This window comes from Opisthocomus hoazin, chromosome 14, assembly GCF_030867145.1.
Source record: "Opisthocomus hoazin isolate bOpiHoa1 chromosome 14, bOpiHoa1.hap1, whole genome shotgun sequence".
Classification (NCBI taxonomy): Eukaryota; Metazoa; Chordata; class Aves; order Opisthocomiformes; family Opisthocomidae; genus Opisthocomus; species Opisthocomus hoazin.
The window spans coordinates 22,152,802-22,177,970 of NC_134427.1; the positions used below are offsets into that span (position 1 = coordinate 22,152,802).

Here is a 25,169-nt window from a genome sequence, read left to right on the forward strand (position 1 = left end):
AAACACCTCACCTTCTTCCGTCATTTCTACGGAAAGTGTTGGAAATGCCCCCACAATGGGAACATTAGGTCAGTTGTATAAATGCCTGAACGTCAGCTGATCAAACTAACTGAGCATGTGGGCACAGTAATTTCTGAATTACTTTCTGGCATTTGCTGGGTTTGGCTCCAACCCTCACTCATCGGCTCCACAGCCATTCTCAGAACAAACTTTCAAAAGCCACTCATCCTTTTGAGGTCCTCAGCATCTGCAGATCTGAGAGAGGAGTAATTTCTGTAAAACATGAGCCATGTTTCTCCTGCCCTCTGATGACTAGCTACCATTCCTTTCTGAATGGGATCCCCAAATCTTGGCCTTCTCTACTTATTGATGCCCTAAATAGATCGGCTCCGATATACACCTGCGTCATCTCTGTGGTGCCCCCCACCAAACACACGTCTGACCCCTGTGCAGTAACGCACTACAGAGCAAGGTGTTGCCCGTGTCTTTTCGGGCTACAGAGGGATGACCTAATGGGTTTTTAGCTTTGCATTCATGATTCTAGTAAAAAATAATTACCCCAACCATGAAGAAAAAGAGAGGGAGAGAGATTTACAGAACACTTACTTGGCTGTCATAGAAATTTAGCAGCCTGTTGTTTGAAGCTGAGTGCTAATGGTATAGAAGGATGCCATGATCTAGTGGGAATGAAATCACCATAAACTCTCCTCTGTCAAAAATATAATATATGAGGAGAGAACAAAAAAAATTGAAAACAAAGGCAAAATAAATTCTAATTGGCTTCATGTAAATCCCTAGCACTCAAAAATTTAATGTTTAGTTGCTTGAAATTTAGATTTTAATTCTGAGCTGAAGCTCAGCTGTAAGTACAAGGGGGAGGGTACAGGAAATCACCAAGAGAAAGCATATAAAAAAGCAAATATTTTAATCAGCAGTTTAATGAGATTTTTATACCATGATCTTGTGTGTTTAACGACCAGATGCAGTAAGAAAGCCACTGTTTGGTTTCTCCCAAACCAGCAGTTGTTTTCATGTAAATACAGCTCAATGCAAGCAAACAAAGCCTTGGTGGGGTTTGAAGAAAATACTCCCGTTTTGTACCACCTCAGCACTTGGTCATTTTTCAAAACCAGGAGTGGGTTCAGTCTGAGTTCTACTGAATAGGAAAAAAAGGGGAAGAATGAGTTTGCTTTTAGCATTTCAGCTTGGACTTGCTACAGATACATACCAGTTAGAGATATCACATGTAATTGAGGCTAACCAAGAAATAATACCCCGGGGGCTCAGCGGTGAAATAGAAACATTGTGGTCATTCCTTGGCGCACGGTAGTCACTCACCCAGCCTCTGTGCTAGGTAGTAGGAGGTGAACACGCTTCCGTTGACGTTTGCAGTGCATGCGAGTACTCCAGAGTAAATGAAAGAATGAGAGGGGATGATAAACCCCCTTCTTGGGTCCCACACCATCCTCTTGAAGTTCATCTCTACGGAGTGAGGATACTGAAAGAGGACAGAGAGACAGAAGGCTTGTGAGACATTCCGCTCAGCGGCAACCAGCCAAGGCTGCTCTGCTTTACAGGCAGGGCAGATATTTGGCTTTTCAGAGTGATTGGTGGTCTCATTCCACACATATCTTAAGCAACATCAACATGTACAAATAGAAAAGCCCTCCCTGAGGTGTGACTGTCTTTGAAATCCAAAACTTGGACGTCATAACTGGGACTTTCCATTCAGTAGCCCCAGTCGTTTCAGATCTGAGGCAAGATACCATGCTACCCATTGTAGGTCCTATTCCCCTCATCTCTTTACTGGAAATAATTATGCCTATCTTGCACCAGTTTTGTAGGGTAATCTTTTTGGAAGTGTTTAAGAACAACATTTGCCTCCTCTAATGCTACATGTAGCTACCACACGTTTTCCTGGGATCTCACAGTACTTTAAAAATATGTGTGATGTTAGACCCCCAAAAATCAGAATTATTTGTTTCACTAAGGCAGCTGATGGCAGTCATCTGTAAGCTGTGGTCTGTGGCTGGTCACCAGACTCGCTGTGTGTCGCAGGAGGGGATGAGGCACTTTCGAAGCAGCCTGTTGATTGCCACTCGGCACTGAAGCAGCGTGGGTGACTTAAGATGGTAAATCATAGGATGGCAGAAATAAGGGGACCTAGTAACATAGACATATTTTTTCCTAAATTCATAAACACTTGTGCTGAGCTTCTTGGAAAACAGTATCTAGAAGTTCTGCTTACGAGGAAGAAGTGAGGATATGGAAGGTAAACGTGGAAAATAAGCTAGAGCAAAAATTCATTGAATCAGCATGAACCCTCTGTATACCCTTGGGCAGCACCAGTGTCAAGCAGGTTAGCTTTTGTTGGTGGGAATAATTAGCTTACTATTATTATTAACACACAGGGAAATCATCTATTTGCTAGAGCAAATGCAATTTACTTTCCAATCATTTTGAAAATCCTGGATTATAATGTAGAAATGAAAATAGAGAAAATGGTGCTTCTCCCTCCTGCTTATCATATACCAGCAAGTTAATGTTCTTCTTTGGAGAGCTACCTTGGTTTAGCTTCTGGAGCTAACCAAGGGAAGAGCTGCACTAGGGACTGTAAGTGAGAATTTCCCCAATGGTGTGATAGTTTTGCTCTTATTCTTGTTGTTATGCAGCATGCAATTTATTTTTCTGTCTCCAAACAAACAGTAGCCTTGTATGGCAGTGCAGTGTAAATAGGATTCAATTGAAATAATACTCCTGTTCCGAAGAAATTTCAGCTCCAGGCTTTGCGAGCTGATGCGCGTACCTCTCGTCTGAATACCCAATTGATCAGCCTGGCATTGTTTTAGCTCGCTTGTTATTACATATTCAGCCCAGAGCAAAGAGAAAGGGACTGGGGCGGTGGGGCAGGGACTGGTGGTGGTGCTGCGGGGAAGCAGGCGCGGCGAGGCAGTGGCTGTCTTTTGGAACAGAAGTTCTCTGCTGCCAGTAGCAGGCAACATGGATTTCATGTGAATACTTGTGAAGTAATCAAGCTGTGGCATCTCTGCTCTGAACCGTTAGGAAAATCCAGGAAAATTACAGAACGAGATCTGAGACCTGAGGCTTAATCATGCTTTAACACCCCTGAGGGTCAAAGCTGTAAGTGGCAAATGCACACTGAACCAGGTCAGCGACTACGCAGATCTGACAAGACTGAAAATGCTTTTTTTTTGCCCAGAATTACAGTCATGTTAAGCAAAATCAAAAGTCTGAACTGTGTGTCTTAGCATGGGTTTATTAATAACAAAGATGATATGTAGAGTTAGCTGGGGTCTGTTTGGTATTAGCAAGAGGTGCCTTTCTCCATACATATTTAAAGGCCGGAGAGTGCAGTGATTTTAAAGTATAATGGTAACATAAGGAACTTAATTTACGGTGGAAAAAAGTAAATTTTCTGCAAGAATAATAAAATGTGATAAAGCTGAACTTCATGGTTTAGCAGCTCTGCTCCCTGATGGCTAGGGGCAGGAGAGAGAAAAAATAACCCTACTCAGGAGGCCCTTTTCGACACGACAGACATAGCAAACGTCTTCATAAAATATTCAAAAAAATATATTTAAACAATCAAACAAAAAGCGTCAATGCTGCTTGAAGGAAATCACAGTGGCTTTCCTCCCTTTGAAGTTTGTTGTCTATTGGAGATTAAATTTGGAAGAAGAGGATGTTCTAAATTTGTCTGATAGCCTTATTCACCTCTCCTCCCCCCTTCTCACCTCCACCCCTCTCCCGCCCCGCTTCCTCTCCGCACGGGAAGCCGCCACCTTGGCTCCACGCGGCGCTAGGAAATTCCCAGAAAGGGCAAAGCCAGCGGTGACTTTCCGTTGACGGAGCCCGGGGCTGCGGCTCCTGAGGCGCATCCCTTCCAGCAGCTCCCAGCTCGCAGGGTTCCTCTGGGGAGCGGCATCGGCGGCTGCGTCCCTGCCCCGCAGTCTGGCTCCTCTCCCCCGGAGGGGAAAAATCCTTTTGGGGGCCAATTTTCTTTGCAATTCAAAAGGGAGATTTCAGTGGAGATTTCATTCCAGCAGGAGCTTGCAGCAAGGTAAAGGACTTCGTGTTTGAAGAAATTACCAGGGGAGATTTAGCCGGCAAGCAGGGAGAGCAAGGCTGCCTAGAAATAAGGGAATAAATGTGGAGCTCTGCTTGGTCAAGGTTCCAAGGCCACATTTGGGCTCGTGTGACTGTGCCGAACTCAGCAGCAGTACTCCAGCAATGAATTTGGCTGAAATAGGCTGAAATAAGATGGGGATGTTTCATTTTTATAGCCAAGGAGGAGAAGGCGATAACACTTATCCAGGCTGAAGTGATAAGCTATAACTGGAGAGGAGCCTTAGTCCCCCCCTTTTAATCCCTACTGGCAAAACTTAAAAATAGAGATCTGTTAAAGCAATAAGGCCAGCGCTGTCTCTCTGCATGTCTGCTGGAAAATTGCCATGGGTCTCAGAGGAGCCTGAGCACTGCCTCGGGCCTCCGTGATTTCATGTGCTGTTTCCCAGGAGAAGGAGACCTCTAACAACGCAGACATCTAACAGCTAAGAGGAGCAGAGGTCCTCCCACCCCTCTACCAGCACAACACCAGCCCATCACACCGTATTGAGCAGAACCACCTCGTCTCTCACGGCCCCTTCAGAACAGGCTGTGGCAACGGGGCGAAGGCAGATGATGAGCTCAAGCAGTCAGCCTAGCAGGGGAACAGAAAGGCACATAACCTATTAGGGAAAAGGCAGCGCTGGGGCCGGGAGACCTATGTTCTGTTCCTCACTCCGTGATAAGCTTCTCTACAGAGCAATTCAAAAGCCCTTTAAATGAGTGACGAGACCTCCATTGACCTCATTTAAATGAGTGACGAGACCTCCTTCTTTGCTTCAGTCTTCAGTGCTAAGACTGGCCCTCAGGAATCCCAAGCCCCGGAGGTAAAAGAAGCAGCCTACAAAGAGGACGACTTTCCCTTGGTTGAGGAGGACTGTGTGAGGGATCGCTTAAGCAATCTGGATGTCCACAAATCCATGGGCCCCAATGGAATGCACCCACGAGTGCTGAGGGAGCTGAGTGCTGAGGGAGCTGGCGGATGTCATTGCTGAGCCACTCTCCATCATCTTTGAGAGGTCCTGGAGGACAGGAGAGGTGCCCGAGGACTGGAGAAAGGCCAATGTCACTCCAATCTTCAAAAAGGGCAAGAAGGAGGACCCAGGGAACTACAGGCCGGTCAGCCTCACCTCCATCCCGGGAAAGGTGATGGAGCAGCTTATCCTGGAGGCCATCATGAAGCAAGTGGAAGAAAAGAAGGTTATCAGGAGTAGTCAGCATGGATTCACCAAAGGGAAATCATGCCTGACCAATCTGATAGCTTTCTACGATGACATGACTGGCTCGGTAGACGAAGGGAGAGCCGTGGATGTTGTCTACCTTGACTTCAGCAAGGCTTTCGACACAGTCTCCCATGGTATCCTCCTAGGGAAGCTGAGGAAGTGTGGGCTGGATGAGTGGTCGGTGAAGTGGATAGAGAACTGGCTGAGTGGCAGAACTCAGAGGGTTGTCATCAGCGGCGCTGAGTCTAGTTGGAGGCTGGTGACAAGTGGTGTCCCCCAGGGGTCAGTACTGGGCCCAGTCTTGTTTAACTTCTTCATCAACGACCTGGATGAAGAGTTAGAATGTACCCTCAGCAAGTTTGCTGACGACACCAAACTGGGAGGTGTGGTAGATACACCAGAAGGCTGTGCTGCCATTCAGCGTGACCTGGATAGGCTGGAAAGCTGGGCAGAGAGGAACCTGATGAGGTTCAACAAGGGCAAGTGCAGGGTCCTGCACCTGGGGAGGAACAACCTCATGCACCAGTACAGGCTTGGGGTGGACCTGCTGGAGAGCAGCTCTGCGGAGAGGGACCTGGGTGTCCTGGTGGACGACAGGTTAACCATGAGCCAGCAGTGTGCCCTGGCTGCCAAGAAAGCCAATGGGATCCTGGGGTGCATCAAGAAGAGTGTGGCTAGCAGGAGGAGGGAGGTTCTCCTTCCCCTCTACACTGCCCTGGTGAGGCCTCATCTGGAGTACTGTGTCCAGTTCTGGGCTCCCCAGTTCAAGAAAGATGAAGAGCTACTGGAGAGAGTCCAGCGGAGGGCTACGAGGATGGTGAGGGGACTGGAGCATCTCCCCTACGAGGAGAGGTTGAGGGAACTGGGCTTGTTCAGCCTGAAGAAGAGAAGGCTGCGAGGGGACCTTATAAATGCCTACAAATATCTGAAGGGTGGGTGTCAGGAGGATGGGGACAAGCTCTTTTCAGTGGTGCCCAGTGACAGGACAAGGGGCAATGGGCACAAACTGAAGCACAGGAAGTTCCGTCTGAACATGAGGAGGAACTTCTTCCCTCTGAGGGTGACGGAGCACTGGAACAGGCTGCCCAGGGAGGTTGTGGAGTCTCCTTCTCTGGAGATATTCAAGACCCGCCTGGATGGGGTCCTGTGCGGCCTGCTGTAGGTGACCCTGCTTCGGCAGGGGGGTTGGACTAGATGACCCACAGAGGTCCCTTCCAACCCCTACTATTCTGTGAATTTCTGTGATTCTGTGATTCTGTGATTCTGTGATTGAGGAAGCCCCAGACCTCAAATTTCCATTTTTATTACACGAAATGGCCTCAGCCTCCACAGACCATTCTGTAACCTTGACATTCAGAAGTAACTGCTGCCGAAGGGATGGATGCTGTAGCCATTTATTCTCAAGGCTGAAACCTGGTTTAAATTTATGAAATCAAGCAAAAAAGGGCAACTGTTCTAAGGAGGTTTAAGGTGTAAAAGAGATAAGCTTTCATGAGGATAGCTAACAGCCAGGTGTTATACAAAGAATTTTGAAGAAAAATAGTGCCTTGCCATCTGTCGTTACCAATTTATGGAGGAACATCAAGCCACAAGATGAGAAAAATATGTGATAAACTCAGCCTAATCCCTAAAACACCCTTGTACACAGTTCAGTGGTAATACACTGCAAGAGCAGGAGTGTGCTTCTGGGTTTTCAGTGTCTTTAGTATTTTTTTTCCTGAAACTTACCTAGCTTCATACTTTTTATTCTGTATTTCTACCCATTGTGTTGGCAGCCCAGACCTCTGAATTGATTGAGTTTCTCTGAAACTGTCACTTACCTGGGTAAGCTTAGGTTTGATATCTGGCGAGGTAACTCGGCAAGGGACAACAACCGTTTTCTTAGCGTCTAAAATGTAGATTATTTCGGGATGTTCCGGGTGGATCTCCACGAATGGATTTCTGTAGTCTGCGGGGAAAAGAACACTGATTTGCAAAACTGCGCCTTCACTGATGGATGACCAGACTGGAGCTGTGATCTGAGCGGCCAACTGCCCGTAGAAGGCTCACTGCAGCGGGTGACGACCTCCAGTCACATCTTGCTTGTTTGCAAGTGCCAGTGTCAGCTAGGGATTACAGCCAAAGACCAAGAATCGGAATACCCCATTTCTAACCCTGTTTTACCACTTTGCAGTGTAATCTTGTAAAAAATCATTTTTTTAGCCGTTCTCTATCTGTAAAAAGGAAGTTAATAAATCAGCTCCACAGGTCTTCATGGCACTGGAGTTAGTTCTTTCCCCAGTGCTCTGAATTTCTTTCATAGGTGATATTATACCGCAGCACTCCTGAATTCCACAGCAGTGAAGTGTTACAATAGGTTTACAGCAGTTAAGGTAAATCTACTGAAAGAAAAAAGCTCATTTCTGTAAATGAGACTCTCTAGAATACTGCAGAAGGCGTGCAAAAAGCGAATGTAGACCCATGATGTTCAAAGCTGGGCAAGAATAATCTCTTTAACCCAACAGTGAAGTAACTTGGTCACACTCCTGGGGAACTGCGGGATTTTCTACAGATCTGCCACAATAAATGACTGGATATACATATACAATAGAAATAAATAAAAATCTGAGGTAGCTGAAGTTGATAAAGCTTCTGAGTCTCATCCACTGATTTTTCATTGTATGAATACAGTGATGGTCATCAGAGAATTAAAATAATGTTTGTGAAATCCTAAAACCTTCGAGATTTTCTAAAAAGCATTCTTTGACTTTGTATTCTTATGGTATAAAATTTCAAATACCATTCATTTAATGCAATACCAACCTCACAACACACATTTGGTTTGGATTCTGCTGTTGACAGGAAAGGACGTGCACCCTGTACAATAACCTCAACCTGCTTATCCCTGGCTTGGGACCTGCCTCCACACACTTGATTGTATTTTGGAAATGGCTTCACCTAAAGCATGGGAAATAGCTGACATGAAAGATTTGCAAACAATCTAGCTTGCAAAAATGTGCTCTAAAGTATTCTGACAGTACTTTAAAAAGGATGTGCTATGAGGAAATTAAAATCAGTTTTCAAAAGGATGTTTAACTACTCCCAGATGGGCTAAATTGGTAATGAATGAAGTCGGCCGGGGCTTACACATCCATCGCTCTGGTTTGGCAGGAGGCCTGCAGCAACGGCTGAACACTTTAGGGCTTTGCAAAAGGGAAACACCTATCGTGTAGGCGACCGGTTCTCCGATGTTGTGTAATGAGGAAAAGTGTCCTTCTTGATGGAGGTCATTAATGTACTTCCTGAACTACCCTTGTGTCATCGTGTCATGTTTCCTCTCTCATTCCTGATGTCGTATTAAGGGATTTTTTATAGAGAAAAAAAAATCAATTACTTATATCTTGGTGGATCTAGCCCCACTGTTCATCCAGAAATTGCCCAGAAGGGCACGTCTCTGTGCGAACACATGAAAAAGTCCATGCACTACCAAATCACGATGATGGTGTGATCGTCTTGGTTTAGCACCATTGTGTCAGGCCAGCTGGCCCTGATCCTCTCACCTAAGTGCATGCTCTCATTTTACATCTAAAGGTGTTGTGGCAGCTGGTCTGTGTTGAAGAAAGCCCCAGTTGAGGCGTGTTGGAGTAATGCTATCTATTCATCCATTAATCCTTGCATTACTGTATCAGGCTGCTCCCCCTTCTTCCTCTGTTGGCAAAATGGAGAATGTTCTAAAATCTCCATGAAAAGATGGCAAAATATTTCTCTGACCTTTTTAGGTAGTGAGGGAAAAAATCCTAACATGGAGTTTTAAAAATTCCAAGTATCCCTTTTAGGTGTTGGCCATTTTGGCTACTCTCAACGAAGAGTCTAAAATTGTGAAACCCTCCAGAATTTCTCCTTTCCCAGTACTCCATCCCTGACAAACAGTCTTGTGCTTCTAATCAGTGGGGATCCATTTTTCAGTTTAAAACAAATGTCCGCCCTTTGGACCCTAGCAGGGAGCTGTGTATTCCATGCTGGAGGATCTGTGATTAAACAGTAGGTGAAGTGCTTCTTTATGTTGCGCTTTTCTGGCTAACAAGTGTTCTACATCTAAGTGATGTACCTGTGCTTACTGGTGACCTGCAGAACAGTTTGAACATGGATTTGGCTTTGCTTTTCCACTGACCAAGGAAAATAGAGTTGGTTTATCTCATTCGCTTTGTCCTTTATTTCTCCACGACTGGTAACTCATCTGGGAACAGGTCATTCATTTGGGGGTATCAGTGTTCATTTCCTGGCTAACGACAACAGTCTTTGCTTAAGGAATGTCATGGAAATATGTAAGTGCTGTCACTTGGAATTAGTCTTCAAAGACTGAGCTTGGTGCAGAGCTGAAGTTCCTTCACTCCACAACCCAAACCGGTTTCACTCACAAAAACGTGAAGGGTGAAAGGCAGGGACTGAGACAGGAGAGTGGGACTGTTGCCTTTTGTATTTTTGACAGCTTAATTTGAGCTCTGAGAACTGGAAATAAGATTCTTAGTGGACAAAATATACCGCGTGCTTCATCACGATGAGAGCAAATGTCGGCTGGAGCTCCTCGTGTGTGTCAGAAAGGTCACGTGTGCTATGATGATGTTTTACAAAAGGTGCTTGGGTCGTTGTGCAAGTAGAAGAGATGTGTGATTAATGTGGGGAGCTGTGACAAGGAGCTGATCGGTAGCACTGAACACAAGGCACTAAAAGAGAAGATACAGACCAGAAATGTGGATGATGTCTATCATTTCTAGTAATGTCTTTTCCTGTCAGCTTTGATTCCACACCATTGATTTATTCTGACTGGATTGGTCTATGAAAAAGCATGTACTTTGGAGTAAGGGCATTGCAAGAAACATTATGTGAGTGAGATTAATTAGAATTTAAAAATTAGACCTGTAATCTCCCCACCTTTAGGAAGTTTCAGATACACATCGGAACTTTCTGGTTAGGCAGGCGCTGATACTAATCAAGCCTAGAGCTGAGAAACCTGATCTCCAGACCACAACTTTGTAGCTTATTCCAATCTCTGAAACTAATGGGAAATATTCATACTCAATCCATTGTCTTATGCACTTTCGCAAACAGGTCTGCTAAATTCTTCTGTTGAGTCACATCAAATGTGTTTAGTGTTTGTCCCTGAGCGTTAGTGCCGCTTAATACCTCTGCAGTCTGGCTCTCCAGCTAAACCATCACTGGAGGTATCAAATGTGATGATATTTTTATAGCCAATTTTAAAGCTTGTGCAAATGGTGAAAGGCCTTTCTACTTAAAAGACGACCCTGGATTATTAAAAGAAGATCCTTGGGTTATTTGTTATAGAAAAAAGTAGATTCTTGCATATTTGCAACAAACACAGGGAGTGCAAAGAAGTGCCAAGCGAAGTGTATTCATATCTATTTCTAGTCCTCTGGGGAAAAAGAGAGAACAACTAATGTGCCACCTGACAGGGGACAGGACGAGAATATATATTTTCCAAGAGGAAACTTGCTGTGAAAAAAGGAGCTTCTTGATACCAAACTATTCACAAATCTGGATTGAATTTTGACTAATTGCTTTCTTTGACTGAAAAGATGGGAATGCTGTATTTAAAAATATTTGTGCTGGTATTTTTAGAGGGAATTTCAGAATAGCACTGTTTGTTTAAAAAGTGACATAAATCAAAAGGAGGCAGTTAAGCAAAAGTTAAATAATCCTAAAATGTCAGAAAATACTGAATTATGCAATGATTGAAATATTAGTCAAACAGAATAAAATTTCTCAAAAATATTTCCTGTTCAGGGAGAAAAAATAGTTATTTAATCCTACTGTCCTCCATCATCTCTCCCTACCTCCAAGACTGACTCTCCCAAATTTTCAGAAAAAAAATAATCCACTTTTTTCAGTTGCAGATAGGACAGATACTCATCATGGGGGTTCTACACTACTGAAGAACACCTAAATGGGAAGCATGAATTTACAGTATATAGAACAGAAGCGGTGTCTCATTCCTAATTGATTTTCAATAGCAGCCTGCACCTGAATTGCCATATGTCTAGCCAGTAGCTAGAATTACACTAACCCAGATCATAAGCTACAATCTGAACTGGAAGCCAAAATACATAAATCTACCCTTCTACCAGTAGTATTTGACATCTAGAGAGTGTTTTAAAGTCACCGTGCAATTAACAACAGCAAAAGGCAGTTTCTGGATTGGGTTGGGACAGGAGAGGATGGCTTGGACGGCGACTGATTGTTAACGCCTGGGAGATGGCAGGTCTCATGGGCTTTATTCTCACTCTGTTTGGAAAAAAAGAGAAAAAAGTTTTTCTGTTGTAAGGGTCTCTCTCCTACAGTAAGTGAGGTTTCCTAGAGCCCTGTGCAGTAAGCAGATGGCCGTAATTTGTGTTATCTCAGCGCTTTATCCAGTTTATAGCCTTAGCCTAAAGCGATTTCTCTGTCTACCAACAGCCTCCTTTCCTCCCCATTTCAGCCTGCAATATTGGAGCTCTTGCACAGGGCGGGATACCCGTGTGAGTTAGTAGCGCAGCTCCCAAAGTGAAGATGCTAACATGGCAGCTACTACCAGGGCTAAACTACTACAGTTTCAACATCTGAGCTTACAGGTGAGTTTAGGGCTACACTTTGGCCATCAGTGGGAAGTGACCCTGGAACGAAAGGAAAAGGCAGTTGGAGGTGCAGGTCAAGCACTCGCTAAATAACCCAGTGCGGCCAGGGAGGCTTTTTTTCCTCTCTAACTGTGAAACTCCGTGCAAAAGAAAAAATAGTATCATTAAGCACTAAAGAGTACCAGCACACAGAGCAACAGAGCAAACCTTGGTGCGGCCGGCAGTTCAGCTTCACTCCCGCTGCTCTAAGAAACCACGTAAGCGGGAGCAAGCCGACCCCAATTGCTGCGAGCAAGAGCACTTTTCCGGCAGCTGGACTGTTCTCTTAGCAGATAAGCAAATATAAAGTGGCTCGGCTTCGGATCTTAACAAAATGACAAAGAATAAATACTGAATAGGGAACTAATCAACTGCCAGCTGATACCTTTGTTATGGTTTGCGGAGGCGAAAAACTGATTCCTTCCTGAAACTCCTAAGTAGTTCAGACTGACTGTGGCATGGAAAAATGATCTGCTGGAACATGGCGAGTGTCACTGCCAGCTTTACAAAGCTGTTCACCACCTTCAGTTAATCAGCAATCAGTTAACTCCTTGTAAAAAAGTCTCTGAGAGACAGATTTCGTGAAACAAAAGAGACAGGGTCACTTTTCTTTAAAAATGATAACCTTAGCGTTAAGGAAGATCTCCGATTCCAGATGGTGTAAATCAATGGCACTCAACCATTGCAATCTGGAGAGCTGCGGCATGGGAAATGCAGGTGTCGTCCTCTCTGCAATTACCAGCACTGAACTCCCAGCGAAAAAATCCTCAGCAAAGAAACACTTTATGGAAATAGGGCATTGCCCTGTAGCTTGGCACATCTGTTCCTCCTGAGCTGGGAAGGTAACATGCCCTGTGAATCTTACCCATCAATAAACACCTATCCATTCCCACAGGAGAATTAAAAAGGAGAATTTACCATGGGCTGCAAAGCTCATTCTATGTGAAGAAAGACAAGAGCTGTAGCACGTTAGGGACTTAATGAGCTGCAGCCCCGGCTCCAAGGCGAGGGAAAGGCCGCTTCCCTTTGGTCTCAGACTGGCTGTCTAGCTCTCCAGGTCAGTGGAAGTTTGCAGGAAACTGCAGCCAGGCCAGGGCGTTACTGTTTACCCAGCCCGGCTCAAGAGGGAACACAAACAGCAAAGCGAAGGAAGCGGAGGCAGCGGGATGGCTGCGGGGAAGGGGGCCTGCTGTCCAGCCACAGGGACAGAGCTGGGTAGAAGAATCAAGCGCATCGCACACAAAAGCAGCTTGAAGGTCAAGTGCCTGCAAGAACATTGTTTACCGTCAAGTGGTGAAGCCCTTCATGTTTAAATTCTCGTTCTGTCTAGGGGGAGATTAATTGCTGCTGGAGATGAGCTCAGGGAGGGTCCCTTTTAACCCAGCGGCGTAAGAGCAATTGCCTGGGGAACATGCAGTTCCCTTCTCAAGCCTCCACAGTGACCGCACGTGAACACAGAGATGGGATTTCTGCACCTCGCCGTGACATCTATTCTTTTGCTTAGTGTTATCTGTAATGTAGGTGACTCTCTGCCAGGAACTGGTGGAGGTCCATAATTATGTCATTCTCCCTCGCCATTTGAATCCCACTCTCCAGAGGGCTCCTGGCCCCGTCCTGCCAGCTGATGAAGCTGAGGGACTTAAAAGCCCTCGGCATTGTGCCCCAGAAACTCAGCATGTTGTAGACTCAGGCTGTCTCCTACAGCTCTTTCCTCTTCAGCATTGTATCACCTGCCTGCGTGTTCAAAACATCCTCGTGAGACACACAGACAGGATTTTGTACAGGATTTTGGGTGCTTTTCATTTCTGCTGGTGTTTCATACACCGTGACAGCAATTTGTCTCATGACATTTATATCATCTCTAAAGCTGTGGAGATAACACCACCTCTCCCTTCAGATGCTATCCATCAGCCCACAGAGATGATAAGCGCTAAATGGCCTTTGAGGACAGTCATCCACGGCTGTTCATGTCTGTGAAATTCCTGAACATTCTCATTTTGCTTCTCACTTTGTTCCTGCTAAAGATAATTCTCTCACCCTCACTATTTATTTTCTTCACCCAGTGACACCTTGGCTGGGAAGCCTGGGCAGAATTTCACAAGTTCTTTAAATTCATGTTTTGACATAGTCCCCATGAAGTTTGTCTTCATCAAGGTCAAAAACACTGAGAGGAGGTTTATAAGCTGTTATTTATGTTAATAGAATCATTAGCAGTTAAGTGACACTTTGGTCAGTGTATTTTGGAAAGCTTTATGAGGAAGATGCCCGGTCTGCTGTATTCCCCCTGGGAACCCATCAAAGCTTCTGCTAGGTACAGGAGTAACTCACTTGTTTTGAAACTGAATCTTTGAAAATAAAGGACTTTTCAGTTTGGCAGGCCAAGGAAAAGAGTTGATGGTGGAATGTTTAGATTAAACAGAAAGCAGAATATTTTCTCTTTAGGCAAAACAAAAGTGACTGCAAAAGCCCCAGAAGCCAATCTGAGTCAACATGAAGCATTCTGTTTTGGTCAAATGAAAAACATTCTCCTGCTGGAGATTACTGTTAGAAACACAGCAATATTTGTAGAGAAAAATAATACTTTAAAAAGTGTTACTTCAAAAATCGTGGAAGAAAAGTGCTTCTCACAGCCAAACAAATAAAAGCCAACATGGAAATATTCTTTTTTTAAAGAAACAGGTCTCCATACTTTGGTTGGAATTATGTTTCAAGCATTAGAAGAATTCATAAATTCTGACTCCCCACAACACTAGATTTTAGGCAGGCATCGACTCTGTAGAAAACATTCACCAGCTTTACCTGAAGTCCCGTCATTAAGAACAGGTCTCCTATGCTAGCTGCTGCCCGCTGCTCGCCTTGGGTGAGGCTCAGCTATCAGCCAGTACTGAGCGGATAAGAAACGGGTTAGGAAGAAGTGAGGGAAATGTGTGTGTGATTTTGGCTGTCAGGCTTTCAGCTAGAAATTCTTTATCAATGAGCAGGAGGGGATCGTTACCTCTTCCTGCTGGGATGTCAAGTGCTGTCACTGACTTAGTACCAGGAACTTATGCTGCTCACTCAACATCATCTCTTACAAGGCTCCTCTGCTTAAAAGTGACCCTTTAGGATATGATTTCAAGATACTGAATGTCTTGGTTCAGAATTGGAAGCATCTTACTTTTCCCTTGGATCCAGCCCTTAGAACCTGAGGAACAACAGAGGGAGTCGTGTGCGGTGACATAGCCTGTATTCCTATGTCATATGGCCCTAAATGCTGTTAACTGGGAGGTGGTGCCAAACCCTTCCACCGGTCCGTGCGAGACAGCCAGCTTATCTGCTGGACTCCACACTGAGCAGACAGGACAGCGTTTGCCTATCGCAGCTTGCTGAGTGCCTGACAGCAAGCGTAGCTGTCTCGGTGTCTCCAGCATGAAAGAAAGAAGAAATTCAGCTCCACTCTGTTCTCACTGGCAATATCTTCTGGAAAGCAAGCCAAAGCCCAAGTCAGGGCCGTCACCGTGGCCCTGCATTTCTGCTTCTCACATGTGGATTATCTCTGTGAACTGTCAGGAGAATTAAGGAGGCAGAAATCAGCTTCAAGGAACATCACAACCAAAATATGATCTCATGTGAAGGGTGCTTTCATGCACTTCCATGCTCTTTAGATTTCTCTTGGTGGGGAAGGGATGAAGAAGATGGGGCTTCACATCTCTGGGCTGTACCGTTTGATAAAGAAGAGACCGTGGTTGATGTGACACTCTTGCAGCACTTGTACCACCTCTCCTCCTCATGCTTTGCAACAGCAAGGGAGAGCTCATACCTTTCCTTGGGGATGCCTTGCTGCTGCAGCTGACAAGCGGTAAGATGCGTGCTCTGACAGGACAAGCTGCTTGGATGCATCACCTTTTTTCCTTCAGAATCGCCTTAGCAAGGTTTGTGCTCCCATATAAAAGTCTATGTTCAAATATGATTTCCAGTTCTGGTGCTCTGGACTGCTGGCAGGACTGTACTATGGCTCAAGCCTGCAGTGCTGGTGCTTCACGGTGTCCGTATGAACTTTAGCAGCAGCCAGAACTCAAATTCTCTGCAGGGGTATCTTCTTGTTCCACTGTGTTCCTGCGAACATCAGTGCTGAATACCAAATGTATGGAAACAAATTACTCCCTCAAGCCTGCCTTGTTCCTAACTCATGGTAACACTGAGATGGTGAAACACCAGCAGCTGAACTGCTCTGGGTGAGAAGACACTGTTAAAATGTCCATCAATCTGTGTGTTCAAAGAGTGAACCACGCTAGGCGCAAGCAGGAATTGGTGATTCTACCCCAGTGTACTCGGACCCTTGTGCGGCAGCCAACGCTGATGTGCTGGGCTAACACGCGTCACTCCGTGCCAACTACAGTGTCTTGGTCAGAGGAGGTGGGACTCGTGTTTGTGAAGTAGTTATTTGACAACCAGCCCTATAATGGCCATAATTATTTCAAGAAACAGAATCATATCCCTGCTTTGCATAAAAAATAGTAGAGGATGTGTGTTGCTGGCCTGCTCGCCCCATGTCGGCGATGAGGAGATTGCCTCCTTCAGCCCTACAGTTTGAGCAAAGCCGTACTACTGGTGTGTGTGGACAGGAATCAAAGCACAGCTTGGAAACTTGGATAAACTTTTCTAGGCACTATTTGGCAAGATGTGATCAGTTCCAGTTACCATAGTAATAAATTCGGACAAGTTGCTGAGGGAGGGAAGCAAAACAGAATTGAGCTCGCGCTCCTTCCTACCAATGCATTGACTGAGCGGTACAAAAAGGTGTAGCAAATCGCTTATTGCTGCTCAGAGCTAAGGGCTGCGAGGGGAAATCACGGCGAAAGCTGAGGCAGCGTTTCAGCTGGTACAGAGAGCACTTCCAGCTGACGCCCTGAGGACTGCCTTGCTTTGAGACAGTTGCTTTGCTGACAGTAACACAATTTCAAATAGCTGAGAGTTGCAAGTCCTGACTTCTGCCTAGTCTGGGGCCTGGGATAGCCCTTTGGGAAAGTGGAGCAAATCTTTGCTTGATTTGTCTTTTTTTCCTTCTTCTTTAAGCCATGTTAGATTTTATATGTGCCCTAGGAAACATTGTAGAGAGGGCTGTCTGTATTTTAACACAAAATAGACAGCCTGCCCTTTCCTTTGGCACAGGGATCTCGAAGGCTGAAATGAAGGCGTGTGTTCCTCCCAGGGAAGCAGCCATTTGGTTGGGAAGGATAATTGCAGGAGGTAGAGAGAAGCAAATGACATTGGCTAGCTGGCTTTGGCAGCACTTGTGGTGGAAATGCCGTCCCCAGGAGACTTTCTGACGTGGGCTCCTACGTGGGCAGCTAGCTTGCAGCGAAGACTTGTCCTGATTGCTACCACTCCAGAGCTGGCTCAGCAGAGACAGCACATTCTGTGGGCTGAGGGTGGGCTTCCCCTGTCCACCCCGATCTCTGACAGCAGCCACGAGAGAGTTTCTTGGCTGCTCTTCCCGCTCAGCACTGCAGCACCGCGTTCAACCAGACGCTGCGTTTCGCTGCGGAGGTTATCCCTCAGAGTTGCAGTGAAGTTAAACAACGCGGTTAAAAAACGCCCGGCTATTTCTGTTCCAGCCCTAAGGTACCTTGTATTTTCAACACGGAGATGGGAGACAGGAGAAGGGGGTTGTCTTGCTTTTTAATTATGATCCTTGGGACTTGCAGCTGCAGCGGGAAGCAGAAAAGGCCTCGGGAACAATAATTCAGGATCAAGATCCTGAGTTCTCCCTCCCTCCAGACCGTCAGTGCACAGCTGAGGGATGGCGGTTGACCCTGCTGCTTTCGGGTCCCTTATGATCTGGCTGATGTGCAGGGGTCAGGGCTCAATTGCACCGGGGGGGAGAGCTGCTGAATGCCAGATTCTGACAGAGCTTAGGAACTCCACGAGGGAGGCTGTAAAAACAGAAGCTAGCACAGGAAATAATAGCCAATAAGCAGGGCTTCCGATACAATCATATTCTCATTTCGGTGTCAAGCACCAGGCCAGGAATGAAGGGAAAAAAATACCATTCCCCTTCCTTTTTTGGCAATAATGGCTTGTAACCTCAGAGGAATCTCCAGCCTTCAGAGTCTGGCTCCACATTTTCTCACTCCACCTGGCTCCATCTCATAAACACCCTTCTGAGTGCTTGCTCTCTCCACAGAACGTCCAGAGAGATGTCTTTTGGGCCTTGCCCTTGTCTGGCACTCGCAGAGAACTGTGAGTTTCTTCACTCGGAGGCAACTGATGGGTTTCCCAGTGATATCCAGACACAGCTGGACCGATTTCCTTAAAAGGGCATGTTCAAATATTGAAGAAAACCATAGATATGTTCTGAATGCCTTGCTTAACTCTGCAATTCATAGAGCCCTCACTAAAGAACAGCTTTCTTGTCCCTAAAGCAGCCTGCTGGCTTTCAGCAAATATACAATGGGAGGAAGAGCATGCCCTGAGGACAGCACCCATGCTGAGGTATCAAGAGCTTCATTTCAGCGGGGCCAAGCAGCTTCCTCAGGCCGACAGGCCAGATCCCAGCTTACAGCCTGAACGGCCGTGGTGAGCGGCTGGCTCGCGAGGGCACAGACCGGAGGGATCCCCGCTGACTTGCCGTTCTCACTACTGCACCCATGGAGCACGTGGTTCATTTTCTACCCACTTATCCTTCAATAACTTTTAAAGCACTTCTGTGAGCTTTTAGAGCAGGGAAGGCATATGACATGATGAAGTTGCATCTGAGCGAGGACAATCTTGAAGACTTGATTTAGAGAAAACAGCCATCGAGTGCTGTTTTTCAGGGGAACCTTGGCACAGCAGTCTCAGGGAAGCAAGTGGACATCCTGCGATTTTTTTTAGATTAGCACTGTTCCAAGTGCATCGCCGGCAAGCATTTCATAACTTGAGATATTTTCTTAAGGAAAATGCTCAGGCAGTCCCAAAAGATCCATCACATTTCCTGCACGTGCTCCCGCCATAGAGTAATGAGGGCCTGGGTAGCCAGCCAGGGCACTGAATCAGGACAGAGAACGGAGTTTTCAATGCGCTGTTTCCTGAAGCGTGGGCATTGGGCCGGGTTAACAATATTAGATGTGGGGCATCTGAGCAGTGTGTAATGAGAAAAGGAAACAGCTCAGCACAAGAACTAGGGTGGATAAAGCGACCAGGGCTTAGAGTAACAAGAAAAAATCAGAAAAAGGAAATAGAAAGGGAGAAAAAATTGACTGCAGGAACTAACAAGTAACACCAAAAAGCTGCTTTCCGATAAGAGGAAGACTGGCTGGGAAAGCAGGATAAGGGCAGAAAGGGACTATTTTCAACGGACATAAAGAGACAGGAAAATGTCATCCACATGAATCAAACAGGTGTGTTCACATAGCAGTGCAGCAGTTGAATTTAGCTATGCGGGTGTATCACACTACCCTTGGGATGGACACCACGCCTCGTGATGTCTTCACCATCGTTAGCGATGCCAGGAGACTAGCAGAGCTGCCCAGCAAACACATGTGTGTCTTCTAAATATCGGTTTGCTGAACTATTCTAATAGTGTCAGACAAGCTCATTGCGTCTCTAGCATTTGTTTTAGTAAGACGATTCGAAGAATCAAATTCTAGCATTTATAGAAAAATGAAGTTAATTCATTGTCATGAGTATTTGTGGGGAACTGAAGAGTAAGCCTGTTCAGCACCAGTGGAGCTCATGTCATCCCCTATTCAGGACACAAAGTCAGCTCCTTTATCTGCCTGCTCACAATCTCAGCTTGGAATAACCAACATGATTCAGTGGTTTAGTAATACATTTGTCAAGTAGATTTGTAAAAAATATTGGCGTTTTTGGGGCAACATTCTTCTAACAAAAATTTGTATTGTTGAAATGGTTGTTCAGTGTGTTATATTTGCTTAATCACAGAGGACCATGCTGCTCTGAAGTTTCTGCTTCCTTTTATTATTGGATCTGAATTCAGTGATTCTGACGCATGGGGGAGAGGCAGCTCAAAGAGAACAAAAATGAGCAATAGGCTGTTTTTTACAATAAAATATGTGTAATGCAGTCATCCAGCTTTGTTAAGTATGTCTCACAGATGTGAAGGACAAAGCAGTACACAAATGCGTAGGAGAGAGAGGAATTACAAAGAATGTTGTTGGGGGGTTTCATGCCTGGGGAGCAAGGGAAAGAGAGAGGACTTGGGTATTCAGGATGAATCTTAGGAAAAGCCCTGTGATCGAAAGACCCTTTAGGATGAAAGAATTTAGTCATAAAAGGAAAAGGAAAGGGAAAAAGGTTTAAGGAAATCAGTGTATCAGTTATTTGGAACGCAAAACTAGTTGGGACGATCTAGTTTTCAAGTCCTGGAACTGAACAAGATAGGTAATTTCTGGTTCTCACATCTGTGTCCCTATGAGTTCAGCTAGCGTGAAAATCCAGATGTATCTAGCCTCTACCAAATGTCAAAGATGGTGCTTGCTCCAGCACTGGGCCCGTGGGGAGGTGGGATTTGTGAAAGCATCTGAATTGGGCTGCTCGTTCTGCCTTGCACAGGTCCCACAGCTGGATACAACTTATATTACCAAACAGCCCTAACAACAAAATAAAGTGAAATTCTTACCTTTAACAAACACGTAAATCTTGGCCTGTAGCTCTTCATTGGATGGGGAGTCATCGTGAATGCAGGTGAAGTAACCGGTGTCATTAGCTGTGACTTTCCTGATGACAAGCATGCTGCAGCTTTGCCTTGTGTTGTTGCGACAATTACTTATGTGCACCCGGGGGTCTTCCTTCTGGTCTCCCCTCAAAAGCCAGCTTACAGAGGGTGCGCCCCTGTCAACACAACACACCAAAATTAAAGATAGAGTCATGACTTCAGACAGAATTTGGCCTTCCTTCTGGCCAACTGTGATTGATGTTCCCAGTGTTCCTACTCTTCTCATTTGGAAATGAATAATAAAGGTTGCTGGGTGCTTGCATTTCCACCCATAAGGAATTCAGGTGGATTGCCCCACATTCTTCCCCAGAGTGGAGGAGAATCCTGAAGTAGCCTGTGGGAACTGTAGCGAGCTAGCTCCTGGAGGAAAGTTTAATTTTTGTTATAACAGACTGCCTGAACATGAGTTGGTTTTTATAACACTATAGTTTAGCCACTTCAAACATTAGAAAGCACCAGATAAAATTATAGTTTCTTCCAAGCTTTGCGTATTTCAACAGCTAAATTAACTTACATTTTCTTATACTAGTGCTGCATGGAGAGAGAAGAATGTTTATGTAACATTGCATCACCTTTATTGCTAAGTCAGCAGTGACTCAATCTTGATTTTTGTGAAGGGTCTGGAACTAATCAGATTACAAATCTTAGAATATCTGCTCAAGACACATTTTTTTTTCAATTCATTTTGTCACGGCACTCGGAACATTGAGCGAGCAGGGCAGATGATGCACCATTTCACCCACCTGACCCGTCCGTTGTCATATCTATGATCATAGCTAATGTCAAATGCAATTCTACATAGTTAACTGACGAAAAAGCAAGGCCTTTTTATAACCTGTTGCAGGACTCAAAGCAAGCTTTCAGCTGACCTAAGTTAGCTTGGTGACAGGCACCGGTTGCGCTAGTCCTGCTGTGCTGGAAACATCAGGCCACACCACGGCAGTAGGAGCTCTCGGAGCTCTCTTCTGCTTGGGCTGTGCTTTGAGGGCTCTGGTGACGCGCGGTTACGTGCTGTACATGCTTATGAGATGAAGATTATGGTCTTGTAGCAGACTGGTTTTTGGTGGTCAGTGTGGAAACTGGTGGGCTATGGGGGTAATCATCTGTGGATTTTTCTAGAGAAGAAGTTAGTATTAGAGGGACGTAGTTCTGTCTGTCTGTGTTTGCAGGGAGAAGCCACTCTTCAAAAGCACAGGTGGTTGACTCACCCCTTCTCACTCAGTGGATTGCCATTGACCTGCTGGCATTTGCTGAGCTGAGAAGGGAGTAGGAACCTCTGGATTTCCCTAACTGAGTGTCACCAGGGAGAAATCCGGTCTAGACACATCGACTCAGTGTAGAGGTGCTGATACCAAACGTATCTAACAAGCAAGCTGTGTGAAGTTTCCAGTTAGCTAACAACTGTAACTACTCTTGCTGTGCTAGTGGCTTTGTAGTGGTGCAATAGGGGCAATAAGGGAACGCGTTTGCCAACAAATTCAGTGACACTTAAGCAAACATCCTCTTGGCCCTCGCTTCTGCCCGTCCTTTTGTCGCCTTCCTGAAGATGATGCAGACCTGGGGCTGAGCTCTTGAGGTTATTCCCAGCACGTAGCTGAACGAGAGCGCTGGGAGAGGTGGAATATCCTCTCTGGTGAACAGCCTCGCCCTCGTTTTTGGATGCAGTGTTGACTTGGACAACCCCACCTCATCCGTCATACCAGCTTCCTGTCCTTCAGAGCGCTGAATTATTTTCTGACACAGAGGTCCCTACCCAGTGCTCTTTCCCTACCTTACTAACGTCATTAATTATGTAATGACCACCTCTATCAAGAAATAAGACTCCTGGCCCAGAATATGGAACAATGCCGCTTCACGTGCAGACACTCAACTCCCAGCATGTCATCATGACCCTGCCCCTCTACCATCACCCAGTCTGGTGTCCGTCAGGGCTGGAAATCTGCAACAGTGGCTCTGCAGAGCAGGCCAGGGATTTCACACAGGTGTGCTTCCTTACAAGTGCCCACTTTTTCCTCCTGCATATTTTATCCTTGTGGAAGATGAAGATTTTGGCTATTGCTTTGGGGTTTTTGCACATCTGGCAGAGGGGAGTCGCAGCAGTAGCTTTGGCCAAGCTGTCAAAAATCAGGAAATCCTGGCCCAGAATCTCAAATTAATGGAGTTTAAGGGAGAAGGGATGTTCACACAGAGTTACCGCAGTCTTCAGCGGCCACCTGCTCGGTCTGCTGTCTCGTGCTGTGCTCCACACAGCCCTAATGCCCACTGGAAGTGTGAAGGACTTCAGAGCTCCCTTTAATCCGTGACTGTGCAGATGCTGGTGTGTCAGAGGAGGCAGGATGACAGACCCCCACAGAGGACCTGATACAGGGCATCTTGCACTCGAAGTGCTGAAATCACACTTCTAGCTTCTATTCCCAGCTCTTGTGGGACCTGAGTCAAGGAACTGAACTGCTCCGGGCCTCTGTTCCCGTGCTGGCACGGCAGCATGCTAGCACGCTTTTCTGTTTCTCTGACCTGTCGTGTGGATTTATTGCTTTGTATCCATAAAGCAATTTGGGACTGAAGTGCTAATAATTTCTTCGTCTATTTATTCATCTGGCGATATGAGAAAAATAAGATGTTCCTACAGATTAAAAAGGCAGTGGATGGAGAACTGCTGAAAAGTATTGATTTAATTGGCCTGGAGCACTACACCGAACTCATGTCCGCGTAACGCGTTTTATGAAGTACTGCATCTAGATTTTAAAGGGCTTTTTAAACTTTATTGCCATCGTGCTTGCTGCTTGCCAAGCTAAAAATACCGCTGTGAGGTTGGTTTGACCTCATAAGCCACAGGGCTAGCTGGAGGTATTTGGAAAAAAACTGCCTTACACTCCAGAGCACATCACAAATTTACACAGTGTGAGTCAATTTATCTTTCACTGTAACAATGAATTAAATAGACTAGGGCAAAAATCAGAAGGGACATATGTGTCAGCATAAACTGCAGCTTAGATTCACCTTTCCACTACTTTTTCTTACTGTTTCCAGTAACTTCTGTGATAAGGAACCATCCACGTAGTGGCTACAGCCAAGCGGACTTTGCAAGAAGGTGTAAAAATAATGTGTATGTGCAAGAGAGAGAGAGAAACTGTGATAGTCTGTATTACCTAAAGCCTTCTCTCCTACAACGGTCTCAGAAGAAATTAAAAAATAACCTCTCACAGTAGCTTGACGTAGAAATCCCACTCAGAACAAACGACACCTACGTACGTCTCAGTCTGAGGACTTTCATGTGACCGAGCAAGCCAACATGTGTTTGACACAACAGAAAGTGCTCTGACTCTTTGTGCTAGCTATAGTTGTGTGCCAGTCAGCTGTGACCAAACCCGATAGCCCCCGTTTCCAGAGGATCATCTCCCTCTAAACACACGTCAGTACCAAAATTGTGCTTGTTTCTCGCATGGCTTGTTTTTACACGTTGTGCCAAGAACTGAAAAGCTGCCATAATTTACAATATCAGCAGTCTGGTTTTTTACGAGTCCTGCTTATCTTTGATTTAAAGAATATGATATGTTTAAACAGGTCAGGTCTTTGAATGTACACATACTAACTGCTGTTTATTTAACTGTCGTCTTATAGGCTAGATGGGATCTGAGGTTAGGAAGTTTAAGCTCATATTTATATATAAAGAGCTAATGACATGCCCTGGTGGTCTTGTTTGTCATTTACTTCTGGACAGGGAGTGAAGGAGTGATTTTAGCTGCTGAGAAGCTGAATCTGAACCTATTTTCAGATGAGGATTTTCCAGCCTTGTCCTGAAGCGTGCTACATCCCCCTCCCGTAAGCTTTCCCATGTGCTGACTCAGGATTTTGCTTGGGCCCCTTTACGGGATAAAGAATCTGGCCAAGCTGAATGCTGACCTGAGACTTTCCTCCCTGCTCTATTACAGCCCATCAAACTCTCCTTCACGCAGAAATGCACGTGAGGAGAAACAGCACGGGTTCCCAGCTGGCTGCGCAGCAGTCTTTGCTCTGCCCTACCCCGCGGCTGTACTGTGCCAAAGTAATCAATACAACGAAGGAAACCCAGCATCGCTGGAGCAATCCTTACCTGCATTTGATTTTTAGGGTGTCTCCTGGTAAGATGACAATGTGGTCTTTTGCAATGCTGAGCGTTGGTTTCTCAAAAAATTCTTCCTCAGCAAGACCTGACCCAAATAAAGAAGAAGAAATCATCATTAGACAGGCTATTCAGTATGGTCAGAACAGGCACAATGCAGTCGAGGCAAGCTTTTTGTTTTGTAAACAGTTCCTAATTTGGGGGCCCACACAGTGCTCGCATTTATGCTGATGCAATTCAGTTGAGCGTGGATTCAGCCATGAAATCCCTTTGGTTTGTTTTTAGTTCCCTTTATTCATTTTCTAACATTGAGCACCTGCATTTCTGCTAATAGGCTTTCTCTCCTTTTATTTAGAGCTAGCTTTATTACTGAA

At 45.4% G+C, this 25,169-nt stretch overlaps 1 protein-coding gene across 3 annotated transcripts in view; it reads right to left on the reverse strand.

Annotated features, from left to right (window-relative positions):
* Positions 1-25,169, reverse strand: part of LOC104338506 (vascular endothelial growth factor receptor kdr-like) — a 142,222-nt gene that overhangs the window by 79,444 nt on the left and 37,609 nt on the right. For all 3 annotated transcript variants that reach the window (XM_075435195.1, XM_075435196.1, XM_075435194.1), the window contains exons 2-5: positions 24,787-24,883; positions 20,598-20,809; positions 7,169-7,296; positions 1,339-1,498 (exon numbers count right to left, since the gene is read on the reverse strand). In XM_075435195.1, the coding sequence (XP_075291310.1) occupies positions 1,339-1,498; positions 7,169-7,296; positions 20,598-20,809; positions 24,787-24,883 (597 nt within the window). The remainder of the gene's footprint in view (positions 1-1,338; positions 1,499-7,168; positions 7,297-20,597; positions 20,810-24,786; positions 24,884-25,169) is intronic.